The sequence below is a fragment of the Urocitellus parryii genome, chromosome 5 (assembly GCF_045843805.1).
Source record: "Urocitellus parryii isolate mUroPar1 chromosome 5, mUroPar1.hap1, whole genome shotgun sequence".
Classification (NCBI taxonomy): domain Eukaryota; kingdom Metazoa; phylum Chordata; class Mammalia; order Rodentia; family Sciuridae; genus Urocitellus; species Urocitellus parryii.
In genome coordinates this window covers 106,584,311-106,601,732 of record NC_135535.1, presented here as the reverse complement: position 1 = coordinate 106,601,732, position 17,422 = coordinate 106,584,311, and the positions used below count along the sequence as shown (strand labels likewise).

General features: G+C 38.9%; 1 protein-coding gene across 1 annotated transcript; it reads right to left on the bottom strand.

The window, feature by feature from the left end:
• Positions 1-4,620: 4,620 nt before the first annotated feature.
• LOC144255029 (antigen WC1.1-like) lies at positions 4,621-17,287 on the bottom strand. Its single transcript, XM_077799082.1, has 6 exons — positions 17,260-17,287; positions 15,234-15,548; positions 10,865-11,173; positions 10,452-10,769; positions 6,371-6,463; positions 4,621-4,982 (listed from the first exon to the last, which is right to left on the bottom strand). The coding sequence occupies exons 1-6, from the start codon at positions 17,285-17,287 to the stop codon at positions 4,621-4,623; spliced, it is 1,425 nt and encodes a 474-aa protein (XP_077655208.1).
• Between the last annotated feature and the right edge of the window lie 135 nt (positions 17,288-17,422).

The following is a 17,422-nucleotide window of genomic DNA, read 5'->3' as shown; positions in this document are numbered from 1 at the left end:
GACATCAAGAGCCACTCCACAGCCAATTTGTCTGCATACCACGTGAGCATCATTTAGGTTCCAGCTGTCATCACAGACAGTGCCCCAGGAATGTTTGTGAAGGATCTCTACTCTGCCTGCACAGCGACTGCCCCTATTCACCAGGCGGAGCTGTGGGGTCTCTGAGAAAAAAATAAACACGTCAATAGTTGTATGTACAAAGAAAATGAGAAGGGTATTCTTGTCCTGTGGTACTCCCTCCCCCAACCAATCAGTTTGCAGAATTCATTTTCAGACTGCAGAGCTTGTTGTGTAAGACATGGAGTTGTTTATACCAGGGCAGCAGCTAAATAGTAAATTATAAAACAAAATTATGAAGATGATTTTAATTCTAATGATTCTACAAAAAACCCTATCTTGTCAAATATAACTGCAGAGAAGGGAAAGACAATATATGAGATTTACAATAAATAATTAAATAAAACCCATCATCCAAAACCCATTTAATTCTTACCAAAGAAAGTAGGAGAATTAATTGTGTAAAAAACAAGAAATGAGATTAAACACAATATAATCTAGTTAGATGTATCAGCTAGAAGTTATTATGTAGTTGCTATCAGAGTTAAACTTATTATTTAAATAATTCTTCATAGGATCTGATAATACAGTTCTAGAAATGTCAGAGTAGTTAGAAGTGTCTTTTTTTGAAGACAAATCTAAAAGTGAATGGGCTAGCATCTGATTGGTTCTTATACAGCACACATTCTTGAGTGCTGATGGCTTGAGACTTGGAAGGATCAGAGCACAGAGGATAGAGTAAGGGATGAGATCATCAGAAACCTTAGGTAATAGCCATGAACCCAGGAGAAAATCATAATCATTTGGTCATTGAGACTGGAAAATGAATGGATCATTGTTTGCCTTAAAATATTTCACTAATGATTCTAGGCTTCAGAGTTCAGATTGGACATGTAATGTCATAACTTGACTCACTTTAGATATATTGAGCAAGTTCCCCAAAAAGATGATGTACGATATCAACATTGCTCAACTCTAGTAGGAATCATAGAACATTACTTTCCCCCCCCCCCCAAACAAATTGAATCTATGCTTGGAATTCCTGTTAGGAGTTGTTATTATGCAAAAATAGGAGTTTTTGGTAAGGAGGTAAATAGCAGAAAGGAGGTACTTTTGTTGGGACTCTGAGTGAAAAAGGTTAGGGAACAAAGGAATAATTGTATTTTGAGAAGAGAAAGAGAGGAACTAATAAAGAAGTCATGAGAAATATAAACAATATGGAGAAGCAGAAGGCAGCCCAGAGAAAAGTACAAAGCAATTTACAGCTTCATCTTCAGCTGCCTGGGTGAGGAAGACAACCTCAAGCATAAGGTAAGCTGGACAGTGCAGACAACCCAGATGATATCAGAAGACTCCCAGTCTTACCTGTGGGAAAAACACATGGTTCTTACTAGATTTAGATCAAATTTGGGGCATTGTTCTGAGAGGGAATACTCATGAACAACAAACAAACTTTAGAGAAAAAAAATATCATATTGCTTAGCATGCTCTCAAGAGTGCTATAACTGGTAGCTATCCTAAGTGGCCATTGTTAGGGAATAAACTGCTCTGGGGTTTAGACAATATGGGGTAATCACAATTTTAGTTCCCTGGGCCACCCTGCCACAGTAATTTGGTAGAAGTTAGTGTTCTACACTCTCAGATAAGAAGAGTACCTATCAGAAATATGCAGAGAGCATTGAATTGCAGGGGAGGGATGGAGGTCTCATTGGTAAGTGGTCCCACCCTCTGTGAAGAAGAGCAATTCCAGTTGCACATGATTGTACATAGGGACCAGGTCTGAGAACTCAGAGAAAATGTTTGGCAATTCACAGCATTCCCATGTAATCTCTCCAGGGATTACATTTTTTTCCACAGGCTCCCCAGGGATTCACCATGGCAAGGACACTTGGCACACCCCAATGGGGACCTGCTAGAGGCCTCTGGAGCAAGTGTTGGCTCTTCAAACCACTGGAAGCTGACTTGACTGTTGACATGCCTCCAGGTTTCCAGACAAAAACCCCTTCAGGGATATGATGACCTGTTTTATCAACACTCCCTTAACCTCCTTGACAGGAAATGAGGAGCGAAGGATAGCCAACATATTACCCCCAATCTCAGCATGTATGGTGGGAAGAGAGCAGAAATGCAACTGGTTTCTTTTGCAGTTTACTGACCCCCACATACCTGGTGGATTCAAATGTTGGATGACCTGGAAAAGGTGTTTCCAATGCAACCATTTTGACTATTTTTCTTTATGTTTTATTTTATTTTCTTTACAATTATTTGTTTTTTATTCTTCAAAGGGATTTTTTGTCTATTCTTTTTTTTCTTATTTTCTTTTCTCTCTCTGTCTCTGTCTCTCACTTTCTCTTCATTGTACTGGTGATTGAACCCAGACACACTTTACCTCTGAACTATATCCCTAGCCATTTTTAATTTTAATTATTTATTTGTTTATTTACTTATTTTTGAGACAGTGTCTCACTAAGTTGCTGAGGCTGGTATTGAACTTGTAATCCTCCTGCCTCAGCCTCCAGAGCCTATAGGATTACAGGTGAGTACACCTTCCTAGTTAATGTTTTCCCCTTTTTTGTTACAAGTATTTTTCTCCTCTTTCTTAATTCCCTTCTTCCTTTTTATTTTCCATATTCAATATTTTTTGAATTAATTTTCTTATTACTAATTTTAATTTTTCTTGTTCATTCTATATTTGTTTTTTCCTTTATCTATAGTTAGTGCTGTTTTATTTGTTGTTGAGTGTAATTGATTATTACTGTATTTCCATAGCTGGTTTATTTATTTATTTATTTGGTACTGGGGATTGAACCTAGGGGAACATAACCACTGAGCTACATACCCAGTCCTTTTATGGATATCTGAGACAGGATCTCACTGAGTTGCTTAGGGTCTTGCTAAGTTGCTGAGGCTGGCTTTGAACTCGCAATCCTCCTGCCACATCCTCCTGAGCTGCTGGGATTATAGGCATGTGCCACAGAGCCAGTTTATTTTTATGTTGGTTACTGCTGTTGTTTTCTTCTTTCTGAGTTATGCTGGTGATCAAGTGAAGTCCCTTGAACATGTTGGATGTGTGCTTTGCCACCGAGCTATAACTCCAGCCAATGTAGAGACATTGCACCTTACTGAAGCCGTGACCTAGTGCTGATGAAGTGTTGGTGGATATTTCAACTTAATGAATAGGGAAGAGAGAAATCTACAGCTGATGAGCCACCCGCAAGTAGGCATAACTCCTGCTCCTGGACAATCTCCCGCTTAACAACATTAGAGAAAAATAATTCAAATGTTGTGGAAAAAGTGCCTTGAAAGACCTCAGCACAGGTTGCTGCCATATCACTTCAGACTAAACAATAAAAATAATATGGGAAAAATAATCACAGAGAGAATGCCCTATACACTGTGCTATCTATAACAACACACCTAACTACCAGGATGACCCTGTTTATTTGAGAACTACAGAGAAAGATGTATTTTGATATAGTACGTGGAGTCTCAAAACTCATTATTACCAGTCAAAGAAGCCACAGAGAAACAAACTACAATGTGCACTCAACACTACAGGATGCCTACAGTCCAAGGCACATCATTAAGAGAAGTATGCTTACTAAGAAGATCTTCACATAACAGATTTATTAGCAGAAACATTAAGGCCAGGAGAGCATGGAATGATGTACTTAAGAACTTGAAAGAAAATAGCTGCCACATACACGACTATGTTCAGTAAAGTTTTTCTTCAGAATCAAAGAAAAATAAGACCTATGAAGATAAGCATCAGCTAAAGGAATTTTAACCACTGAATCTGCACTGCAGACGATAATGAAACAATCCTACACACAGAGTAAAAAGCAAGAAAATTTAGCCATGAAAGCATATTAAAGAATAAATCCTACTAGAAGAGCAGATAAACAAGCGAGAAGGAAGAAAGAATCAAACATTATCAATTCAGTAAATCATCAAATCTCCAATATGAATAAGGGAGAAAGATGTGACTATAGATTATTTAAACTGCCCAGAAAAACAACAACAATAACAAAACTAGAGGAACTTGTTAAAACCTTTCAATTATAATTCTGAGTGTATGTGATCTGATTCTCCAATTAAAATATGTAGACTGGCTAACTGCATTAAAAATCAAGAGCCATCAACTTGCTGCCCACAAGAAACTCAGCACAGAAGCAAAAACATATATAGAGTGAGAAGAAAGGGATTGAAAATGATAATGCAAGCAAATGGAACTGGAGAGCAAACAGAAGTAGCTATGTTCACATATGAAAAATACACTTCAGAATCAGTCCGAAGAGACTTAGAAGGTTACTGCATATTAGTAAAGAGAATAAACCATTCAGAGATATAATAGTTACAAATTAATATGCACCAAAGAAAAGAATACAAAATTTCACACAAAAAACACTTATAGGACATAATGGAAAAAACAAACTTCCATACAATACTAATGGTATCTTAATATCTCATCTCACTAATAGATTTGGCATGCAGAGAATATATCAACAAGCACACATCACAGTTGCACTAACTTTATAATAATCAAGTGGAGTTAGCAGATAACTACAGAAACACATAGGACAAACACATAGAAATAGACAGTAGATCACCTGTACATGTGATATGAGCTTCCTCCTCTGGAGAGCAAGATTGGTGTTTCCAGGGGTCAGAAGGACACTGCCAGAGAGAGGTATCAGTTTCCCGACAGTGGATTCCATCTACCCAGCGTGGTCTAGAACCTTCCCTGGAAGGAACCAAGAAATCCAGGATCCCATTGTCCCCACAGGCAAGCTGTCTGCAGATCACCGACAAGGTCACAGGTTCCATGGGGCTGTGGCAGACACTGCCCCAGGTGTTGTTGTAGAAAACCTCCAGCCACCCAGCACACTCCTGGTCCTCGCTCACCATCCTGAGGGCCAGGAACTCTGAAAGCAAGAGGAGGAAAATGTGGCTCAGTTAGCATTCAACTCTAATTGCTGTTTTTTCTTTTTTCCTAAGTAGTGAGTGCTCATTGCTAACTGTCCTGGAAATGCCCACTGGATGGAAGACTGAAAATTTTGTCCCTTTAAACTGTTTTATTAACTTGTACCTCTCTTTCTGTTTCTACAACAATGTAATATTAGCAGATGAACAGAAAGGTACACTGATCTGGGGGCTCTGCAGGAGAGTGAGCAGAGAGGGGGCAGAATAGTGGAGATCCACTCCCTGATCTTGGGAGGGCATGAATATTTTACCTTATTGCCAAAGTGCTTTTAAATACAATTAAGGAAAGATCCTTGCATGGATTATCCTGGATCATGTTGGATTAATAGGCAAGCCCAATCTAATCATATCCTTAGACCTGTATCATCAAAAGCAGATAAGTCTTCTGTATCTCATCAGGAAGATGTGAACATGGAGTGATGGTAGGAGTGTTGCAAAATTGTTGGTTCAAAGAAAGGAGCCATGAAAGAAGTAATTCAGGGCAACTTCTATAAGCTACAAAAGGAAGGAAATGAATCTTCTCAGAGCTTCAGCTGTTACAGCCTCCTAACACCTTGTTTATAGCCCAGACAGACTCAGGTCACTCTTCTAAGTTACACCCTAAAAGATGATAAATATGTTGTTTTGAGTCACTCATTCTATGGTACCTTGGTACAGCAGAAATATAAAACTAACTCAGTGGGTCAGGATGTTGCACCCATAGGTCACAGAAGAGTGGTGACTGCTTTACATGAAGAGTGTCAGGAGACAGTGCTGAGTAGGAAGGAACAGAAGCTCAGCTGCTGCAGCAGGAAATGAAAGCACCTCATCTTCTTTGCTGGAAGGACAGGAACTTTCCTTCCCTTCTGCCCTAACTTGACCTCTGCCCGAGGGCTCAGACACCATTCTGCAGACCCTGCCCTGCCCTCCCCCACCTGTGCACAGTGTGCAGCACAAACCTGAGCAGATGACCCCAGCATCCTCCTTGTGACTGCAGTTGTGTTGCCCCCAGCCCTGGGAAGGACACTGCCACACATGGGTCTCCTCTCCTGTGCAGTTCAGCTCATCCAGCCAGATGGGCCCTGATCCCTCTCCAAAGTGAGCAGAGATGGTGGCCTCCAGGGCCACTCCACAGCCCAGCTGTCTACACACCACATGGGCATCACTCAGGTCCCAGTTGTCATCACAGATGGATCCCCAGGAGCCCTGCTGCAGGATCTCCACTCTCCCTGCATAGCGACTGCCCCCATCCACCAGGCGGAGCTGTCTGCTGTCTGAGGAGAGACAGGGTCATGTCAGTAGGCATTTACACAGGGAATGGGAAGGCTCCTGTGCTGAGGGCCTTGCTCACCTGAACAGTTGGCAGTGTGGCCCTCTGAGGCTGCAGAGCCTGCTGGGTCTGACCAAGAGTCTTTGCACTGGGGCAGTTGCTGGGCCTGGTTTCCTACAGAATAGGAAACTAAATTAAAGTGCATAATAATCTAGTGATGGCATCTGAAAGCTGTAGGACAAAATCAGTAATTTCCTGTTGTCAGAGTTGATCGTCTATTTAAGATTTCTGCTTCTGCTTATGACATACTCTTCTATTTTAAGCCAAGTGCTAGAAATGACTTTAGGAAAGTGTGAATATATCAGGGCCATTTGAGAGCATTGTATAACTCTCAGGGAAGCATGACTTTGGAGTCAAGTTCAGAGAAAAATAAAAACTAGTATCAGCTATTTTCCCCTGGAGGCATTTGACTATTCAAAGGTAGTAGGTGAGACTCTGAAAATCTCATCACATTTGCTGGATTTCCCTGGGAGTACACAAGTAAAATTTAAGTTGCACCAAAGAGGAAGAATCATGTTAAACAACCGGGAATTTTGTATCATATTTTGTGAACTAAATGAATTTTTGTCCTAGGGATGATGCCATTTTAATTATCAATTAATTTAATTAAGGCGGTCTACCCTAAATACAGTGCATTGAAGAAGCAAAATAAAATCCTTTCTGAAGTTTTGTAGGGTTATTTTTTTCCATATACATTATCCATATAATTTTTTCCATATAATAATGTATATGGAAAAATACATTAAATCAAAAAGTCCCACACATATAAAGAGATTATATAGAAAACAAAGTGGACAAAAGAGAAAAAAAGAGATTTTCACAGAGTGGTATTGATGTTTCCTTATAGGTAATTCAAATAGTCATTATTAAATTTTATAAATTAAATGAAATGATGTGCATTTTGGTAGAAAATGATAACATAATCTACTAAAGTTTTGAGAGTCATGTATAACTAAAAAGAACCAATAAAAATCAATATCTAAAAATAAGAAACCAGAGGATGAGCCTAACAACATTGAAGGTTAGCACAAAATAGAAATAGTAATTGGAATAACATGGGAAAATTCAAAGTGAAGAACAGGAGGACAAAAACATAGGAAATATAATAGGATACTAAGAGTCATGGTTTGAAAACCTAACATTCTGATATAGTCTACAAGTTTTAGGTATTGAGGCCATGATTTATAGTGCAAAAGCATAAATTAGAAAATTCTCAAAGTACGATATTTAACACAACTGTAGTTTATAAAAATACCCACAAAATCTGTGACACTCTATCCATTGACCTGTGCAGTCCACTCCTCTTTCCCTCTAGTCTGCACTGACAAAAGTGAATTTTCTATAAGTAAAAGAATGTGGTGAAATCAGCGTGATTTGACTTAGGGGCCTAGCTTAGAAAGTCATGTCTCTTCCTCTTGACTTATTAGGATATTTGCCTAATGGGAAATCTACTCTGTAGAAACTATCATGTGGGAGAGAGCATATACAGGTGGTTCTGTCAGCAGCCTCAGGTGAACTTCAAGCTACCAGTCATGTGAATGAACTATCCTGGATTCCCAGCTTGGTCAAGTCTTCAATGACCTCAGCTCCAGATGAGATCCAACTTCAACCTCACAAGAGGCAACTTTCAACAGCCCTTGCCAAATTTATGAATCTGGAATGAGCAAAATGAAATGTAGTTTTTTTATTTGCATCACTATTTTTTTTGGTGGGAGCGGGGAGAGGTATTCATGATAAAGCAATAGCAACTAGGACAATTACATTTACTGTGAAACATCAGTCCTACATTCCCGTGTTTATTGTGGCAGTATTCACAATAGGTACAGTATGGAATCAGGTACCCACTGCAAGAGAAATTCATAAAGAAATTGTGGTACGAATATAGCCATAAGAATGGAGTCCTGCCATTTGCATCAAAATGGATGGAATTGCAAGACATTATGTTAAGTTAAAAAACCCAGAGACAGAAGAGAAGTACCACATATTCTCTATCATATGTGGAAGCCAACAGGTTAGTTTATGGAATTTGGCAATGACACTGTAGTTATGTAAATAGTCTTGATAATATTTTAAGAGTAATGGGACATATCATCTTGTCCCCTACTCTTAACTAATCACTCAGAAATATTTTGTATATTCAGGGATAAATATGGTGGAAGGAGGAGAGAATATAGGAAAATAATAGCATTTTGGGAAATCTGGGTTAGGGTTACCTGGAAATTTTATACTATCTTTGAAGCTTATACAGATTCTCAAATTATCAAAAAAATAAAATAAAGAGAAAAAAGAAAAACAAAGCCATAAGAAAGTGAAGCTGGAGTAGATATTGGGTTTATTTATATAAACTTTAAATACTGGGTGTCCCCCAAAAGCTTATGTGTGAGACAATGAAAGAAAGTTTAAAAGTGACCTAATCAGCACATTAATCCTCTGATAGTATTAACTGGGCTGTGTAGGTGGTTAGGGTGTGGCTGGATGAGATGGGTCCCCGTGGATATCTCTTTGCATATTATATTTTGCCCTTGTTGAGCAGAGTTCTCTGATTTCTGCTTCTTGGTGGCCATCTACTGACCTGCTTTCTCCTGCTACACTCTTCCACCATGATATTCTGCTTTACCTTGAGGCACAAGGAATGGAGTAGGCTATCTATGAACTAAGATCTCTGAAACCTTGAGCTTCAAAATAAACTTTTTCTCCTAAAATTGTTCTTGTCAAGCCTTTTAGTCACAGCACAAAAAAGCTGACTAAAACACTAATAGAATTAACTCCTAGGACATTTCACTACTACAAACACATAAAATAGCATCAAAAACATAAAATATCAAGAGTATACCTAGTAAAAGTTATATATAATCTGAGAGAAATTAGAGATATACCTTGAAAGTCAGTTACCTCTATATTGATGTTTAGGTCAAATCCAATCTCCATCTAAATACCATCGTACTATTATTGAATTAAATATATCAAATTGTAAAATGCATGTGAAATGCATAAGATCAAAGATGATCAATGTACTAGACAAGAAAAAAACAACACAATTGGAGAAGTTACTTTAAAAGGTTAATCAGACATCTATAAAGTTACAATAATTAAGGAGTTGTGCTTGGCTACAAGCATCAAAAATAATAAAAAGGAAGAGAACAGATTATAGAGCAAGAGTCAGAAATATCTGCACCCTGCATCTTTCAAAGGTGATACAGCAATGGGTAAAAGGCCTTTCACTAATGATTCTGAGTCAATGGGACGTCCAAATGATAATGTGAAACTTTTTTTCATACCATACACACTATATAAAATACCGACTCCCAAAAAGTTGTGCAATTATATGTAAAAAAATGTAACTAAACATATATAAGGGACTCTTGGAGAATACTTTTATGATCTTATGATAGCAAAGTTCTACAAGAATTTGACTCCAGAAAGAACACTGTACTAAAAGAGTGAATATAAAAGGACAAGGATTAAAAACCATATACCAACATATACATATTTGCACTAAAAATATTGACATGGTAATTTGTATGATCATTATTTGGGTACTCAAAAAATGCAAACAACTGAGATCTCTACATCATTTGAATGGATCAATACATAATTCTGTGGTTATTTGGCAAAAAACTCTATAGCAATAAGACTAAATGAGGCTTGACTAAAAATAAAAAAGATGGGTGAGTTCTAAAGATTATGTTGAATCAAAGTAGACACTATAAAAGGACATACTACATGATTTTACATAAAGATCAAAAGCTGACAAAACTTTCTTTGACAGCTGAAGTTAGAGTGGTCTTCTTTCAGGGGGAGGAGGGCACAGTGACTAGAGAAATGTGCAGGTGACTCCTGGGAGCTGCTGATGCTCTGTGATGGTCCAGGAACTTGACAGAGCTACCATTCACTGTTATACATTCTCCTCTATGAACTTCAATAAATAATAATGCTTACTTAAAACTATTCCTCTTAACCCCTTTACAGGGCTGGAAAGATGAATGATCATTGAGAAGAATCATAATTACCACAGAATGTTTCATTTTTGAAGTCAGCTCTCCACATTGTCTGCTCTTAGAGACATGTCACTCTAGTACCAGTCAGCCCTGACCTCTCTTACCTGAGCAGACCACAGAGGCTGTGTTTCCATGGGCACAGGCAGGAACACCCAGGGCACTCACAGGGCAATTCCATAAGAAGGACTCAGACCCTGAGCAGTGAAATCGGTCTCTCCAGATCTCATCTCCTCCTTCCACAAAGTATGCTCCCTTTGGGGTGGAGATGGCGACTCCACAGCCCAGCTGACGGCAAACTACATTGGCATTGGCCATATTCCAGTGGGAGGCACAGAGTGTTCTCCAGCCTCCAGAGGTCTTCATCTCCACTTGACCCTCACACTGAGAGCTGCCATTTTTCATGAGCCGAACTTCTGTGTATCCTGGTAGAAGACAGGATTTTAGCAACATCCCACATTTTTGTTACCCCCCCCCCATAGAGTGCATAGGAAGGTTAACATCCTGTTATGAGTCTCACCTGAGCAAACAACTTGCACAGCGCCTCTGTGGGGACAACTTCCTCCAGAACAGGGTACTCTGGGGCAGAACCAGAGGCCAGGCTCCTGTCCCTCACACTGGAACTCTTCAGCCCAGACCTGTTCACCAGACTCTCTGAAGGGCAGGTTCCCCAGGACAGATGCAGCCTTGCCACACCCCAGCTCTGCACAGATGACCTGGGCTGTGGCTAATGTGGAATTCCCACCAGATATTGGAATCCACTCTCCTCCAGAATTCACTTCCACTTGTCCAGAGCAAGATCTGTGCCCTCCAACCAGATGCACAAATCCTATGGGAGAAAAAACAAACAACACGAAGTGTCATGCAGTAGAAGCAGGAAGTTAGAAGTCACAGGTAATGCTATGATTCTTTTCATTTTCCAAGGTTGGATGTGAGGAGTGGATTCAACAGATGGTGCCAGAATGTGAATTCTCTGATCAAGTGTCTGAAGACAAATTTATGAGGAGAAATTTGTAAAGTCTGTTCTAAATTACTGACTCAAAAAATGAATGCATGCACTGCCCTACACACGTATACATACATGTATATATGTGTGTCCCAGAAATGAATCTATGTGTGTGTGTGTGTGTGTGTGTGTATGTGTGTAATATGCATTTTCTTTTAAATGGACATATTATTCTTTATATTATAAAGGTATCTGTGTCATTTGCATTTTCTTTTAAATGGACATATTATTTATTTTAAATGGACATATTTAAATGGACATATTATTCTTTATATTATAAAGGTATCTGTGTCATTTGCAATACTTTCTGTGACAGATATCTATTCATTGAATGTGAGCTCAGTGTAGAAAAAGATGGTATTAATTTTTCACTCTTTTATATTCTGAAACTGTCAATTCACAGATAATAATACAACATTTGCTAATGAATGAAAAAACTCAATAGAAGTAGGAACAGAAGTTATCCAGAAGCTTGAGAATGTTTTTTATTTATTTTTTGTGTTGTGTTTAAGGGGTTTTTTTGTTGATAGTAGACAGTTTGAAGAATCCATTATACAGCTATTGAAGCTGATCAGGAAGTGATTTCAAGTGTGGGTTCAGATCTTTGGGTAGGCATCTAGTTATAGGTGTGAAATTGTAATATAGTAGAAATTTTACACACTGAAGAAAGTCAGCAAGGAATCTTTTCTCAAGAGAATAACATGTTCATTAATTTTTCCTTTTTTCATTTAAATTAAATTTATTTCAACTGATACCCAAAACATAAATAGTAAATCTATTACTGGATGCATGTTTATACTGTATTATCTTATTTCCTCAAACATTTTTCATTTCCTACTGTGAAAAGTTCCAATACACTCTCTTCTTGCTTTTTGCAATAAAGTTTCTTATTGTTATCTATACTCACCCTATTGTGTAATGGTGCACCAGAACTTCTTGTTCCTATCTAAGTAAAACTTATAATTAATTGATCAATCTATAGTCTTCCATTTCTAACCCCTACACTTTCCAGCCTATGGTAATCATAATTCTAATCTAAACTTGTAACTTTTATGAGGTCAAATCTTTCAGATTTAACATATAGTGAGATTTTAAGAGACTCTTGTCTTTCTTTGCCTGACTTATTTCACTAAATTTAATGATCTTCAAGTCCACGCATGCTGCAGCAATGAAAATATTTCATTCCTGTTTTCCTTTTTTCAGCTAAAGAGAATTCCATTATGTAAATGTACTACAATTTATCCATTTATTAGTTGATGAACACTTAGGTTATTTCCATTTCATAGCTATTGTCAGTAGTACTGCCATAAACATGGGAGTACAGAGGTCTCTTCAACATCCTGATTTCATTTCATTTGAATATATGCTCAGCAGTGGGTTTCTGTATTATATTGTAACTTTTTGGGAGGCTGTCTGATAATGTCTTTGTATTTTTTTTATTTGTAAAGGGCAGCTTTGCTGTGTTCTGTATTTTTGATTGACAGATTTTTTCCTTCAATTTTATGAAAATCTCATGGCACTCACTTCTGGTCTACATGTTTCCTGTTGGAAAGTTCACTGTCAGGGGAATTAGGAAAACTTTGGTGTTGTTTCTTTTCTCTTGATTCCTTAAGCCTCTTTATCTTTCAACTTTGAGAGCTGTATTATAATATGTAAAGATAAGAGTTCAAGGGTCCAGGTCAAATTTGGGTCCTCAACTAACTTTTCACCCCCCACAGAGACTTAAATCTCTGTATAGTGTGCTTCCTGAGGCTCTGGGAAGGAATGAGGAGGGTAGTCCTGTGTCTACCAATGCTGCAATGCTATGTCACACACTGAGGCCACAGCTTGCCAAGTCAACCCAGAACTGGGGAGGGAACTCTGCCTACTGTTGAAGTGGACATTGTAGAGAATCAGATGTGACTGCGTTACTATTACTGTCCTTGATGGAGTTTGCCTGCAAACAGGATATTCTGTCAAGATATAGAAAGGCAACAGCGGACATGCTTGCAAACGAGGTGTCTGCTGTCCTTGGGAGGGCTTGCTCGAAAACGAGGGGCTCCTTCAAGGTTTAGATAAAGTAACAGCGGACATGCTTGAAAACGAGATGTTTGCTGTCCCTGGGAGAGTCTGCTCGCAAACGAGAGGCTTCTTCAAGGTTTAGATAGGTAACAACAGCCATGCTTGAAAGCGAGGTGTTTGCTGACCTTGGGAGAACTTGCCTGCAAACGGGATGTTCTGCCAAATGGGCTAGGAGGGCGCTGAGAAAAATTTTTATCTGTTCTAAACAAAGAGCAGAGCTCAGCATACTCCAGGTCAAAAGTAGATTAGCCATGAGAAGCGGGTCACTTCTGATTAGAAAGTAAAACTTCTGTGCGCTATGTTTAATTAGCTGAAAGACCTGATTTATTGATGTTGGAAGGCTGCCTTCTTTGTTCACAATACTATAAAAAGATTGCTTATACACAATAAAGGACTTTTTTTCTGCTGCTGCTTTGCTTGCTCTGCTTCTTCTTCTTCTTTGTTTTCCCATGCTGACCTGCAAGTGAATTACTGCAACAGGACATATGGACCAAGACTCCTGTAACCAGCCACAGGCTCTTCTTGAGTCTGTCTCACCAGCACACCAGTCTTGCTCTCTCTATGAGGTCAGTTCTACATTTAAGAACTCTAATTCCTACTGAATGCTGAGTATCACCATAGTGGGCCTGGCACTGAGCTCCAAGATAAAATTCTATTTCGGCTCTTACATCCTGCTCCTTAGGAAATGGAGTCTTGATTTTCCTTCTATCAAGACAGGTTGGAGAAGTGGTAGTGGTGACAGTCTCTTTGCTGCTCAACTGGACACAGTTCCAAGTATCAGTCTGAGGTTACTGGCATGTGGACATGTATTGAAAGACTCTACTGGACACCCCCCTAGACCTGAGTTTCAAGTATAAGGTGTGGATTCAATTACCTTTCCATTCCCCGAGTTGAATGCATCTTCCTCCATTCTGGGCTGCTATATTAAGGGAAAGGGCAACTCTTATTTCCTCTTTCCTTCAATGTGTGTTTTCTTATTATTATCATAAAAGCAGGACTCACCTGGTTTCTTTTCATACACCTGGCTTATTTTCCCCTATCAAACTGTTTGGTGTGTGAGTATCTGTTTGTGTGGCATATTTGTGGAAGGTCACTGAGTAACCATCTTGATCTGAGTCTTAAACTACATAATCTCTTATCATAATAAATATGCATTAATATTTTATTGCTTCCAACATTGATCTGACAGCACGGTGTTAAATTATCTTCCCAAAATGAGTTTATATAGAAATGTGGAGAGAATCTATCATAGGAGAACCTGTGACTCACAGCAGTTCATTCACAGTTTTCTGGCCCTTCCTACCAATGAACTAAGAATTCTGATGTCTTAATTGAGAAAGAAGAATTGCAACTTTCCAATGATCCATAAATTCCCCTATGATGTGTTCAATTCCTGTGCCTTCATACCTATGAACCCAGTGCAAAAATATCTCTGACTATACATATACAAGCACTCAATTCAACTGAAAGAAGAATGGCCTCATTCTTGTCTGTTCTTTGAAAAGTGCTGCAAACAGAGTGTGTGTGCTAATTTAAATGTAATCCTAAAAGTACTAAATTATAGAAACAAAATTGTGAAGATTGATTTTAGTTTTAAATACTGTACAAAACAACTCTTGTCAAGTAAGAGAGTTGAGAAGAAAAAGGACACTATTAGAGATTTACATGACACTAATAAATGAAGCCCATCATCCACTGCTATCCCTGAATTCACTGATTCAGGGAAGGATCTCCTAGTCTCCTCTGGACAATTCATCTTCCATTCCCCAAAGGATCAGACACTCTCTTTCCATTCTCTTAGTGGAGAATGCACTGACCATACCCGAGCAGATGACTCCTGCATCTTTAGAGTGCTCACAGTTGTTCTTTCTCCAGACCAGGGCAGGGCAATTCCACAAGTAGGCCTCCTCTCCTGTGCACGCCAGGTCCATCAGCCATATGGGCCCTGATCCCTCTCCAAATTGTGCATAGAGCAAGGCATTGAAGGCTGCTCCACAGCCCATTTGTCTGCATACTACATTTGCATCTTTCAGGTCCCAGTTGTTATGACAGACAGTGCCCCAGAAATGCTGGTGAAGGATCTCCACTCTGCCTGCACAGCGACTGCCACCATTCGCCAGGCGGAGCTGTGGAGTCTCTGAGGAGAAAGATTCATGTCAATGGTTGTAATTACAAAGAGAAGGAGAAGAGTATTCTTGTCCTGTGGTATTCCCTCCCCCTACCAAGCAGTTGGCAGATCAATATTCAGAATGCAGAGCTTGCTGAATAAGGCATGGAATCATGCATTATACTAGGGCAAAAGCTAAGTCTAAGTTTCTTTCATAACATTTGGGAGAATTGTGAAAAAATAAGAAATGGAATTAAACAACATAATCAAGTAAGTAGTCTCAGTTAGCAGTTATTATGTAGATCTTATCAGAGTAAAACTTGTTATTGATAGAGTGAGTTGTGCATATGATGTGACAAAACAATTTGAGAAATGCCAAGATTCCTATTTTCAGTAGCTCAAAGTGTCTTTTCTGAATGATTTCTAAGGAATTACTGTAATAGGAAGTATCTGAATTGGTTTCTTATAAAGCACATACATGTGAGTACCCATGGCCTGAGATTTGAAAGGATGAGAGAGAGCACAGGGGATGGAGTAGGAAATGGGGATGAGATCATCAGAAGTCTTAGGTGAGAGCCATGAATCCAGGAAAAAATATAATTTAATTATACAGGTATTAAGACTGAAAAATGAATGGATCATAAGACAAATGAGTTAATGCAATATATTTCACTAGAGACTATAGACTTAGTAGTTCAAATATGGATACTTAATTTGAAAATTGAGCTTACTTAAGGTAGATTAGGCAACCTCCCTGAATATATGATGTCAGATATTGACATAGCTCAATCATAGAATGTTACTTGTTCCCCCAAATATACCTAATCTGTGCTTTGACTTCCTTGTCAGGAGTTCTTGATGAGGAAACTAATATCACAATAAAAATACCCTTTGTGTGACTCTGTGAGTAAAAAGAGTCAGGGAACACAGGGGAAACAGTATTCTGAGAAGAGAAAGAAAAAGAAAACTGGGAACCAATTAAGAAATGACAAGTTATGTTAATGATATGGAGAAACATTAAGGCAGCCCAGAGAAAAGTACAAAACAATTTACAACTTCAACTCCAGTCTTCTTACCTGTGGGAGAAACATATGGTTCTTACAAGCTTTAGATCAAATTTTGGGAATTGTTTTAACAGGGACTTCTTATAACAAGAGAGCTTTAGAGAAGGAATAAGTCACATTGCTCAGCAAGCTCTCAGAGTGTTATAACTGGGGGCCAGCTCTAGAAGGGTCTTATTATAGGGTCTAATCTGTGCTGGGATTATAAAATATGAATTGATCATAATTCAGAATCTCTGGGTCACCCCACCACAGTGACTCGGTGGAAGAAGTGAGCACCTACAGTCTCAGCAAGGAGGACTGTCTGCCACAAACATGCTGAGATAGTGGCAGAGAAGGAACTAGAGGCTTTATTAATACAAGGTCCTTCTCTATGTGAAGTAGAATGATTCCAGTCTCATATGGTTTCACAGGGAAGCCAGGTCCGAGAGCCCAGAGATCACATCTGGTGATTCGTTCCATTCTTGTGCCCCATCTCCAAGGTTGAACTCAGTGGTTTGATTGCTTACAGCTCTTCTCCCAGGCATTCCAGGGATTCATTATGGCTAGGACAGTTGTCATGCCCCTGTGGGCATGAGGTCTCTGGATAGTGAGTGTCCACTAGTTTGGTCCACGAATCACTGAAGAAAGGGCTTGTGGTAACTTTGACTTTTTCTATGCCCCCATGTTTGTAAACAGACTGTCCAGCATGATAATGGCCTGCCCCATCGGTATTCCATTTACCTCCATGGCAGAAAGTGAGGAGCATAGTTCAGCCAACATATCACAACAAATATTAGTTCATTTTGATGGGATCTCAAAGAAACTACAATTGGTTTATTTTTTAGCCTACTAACCTCATAT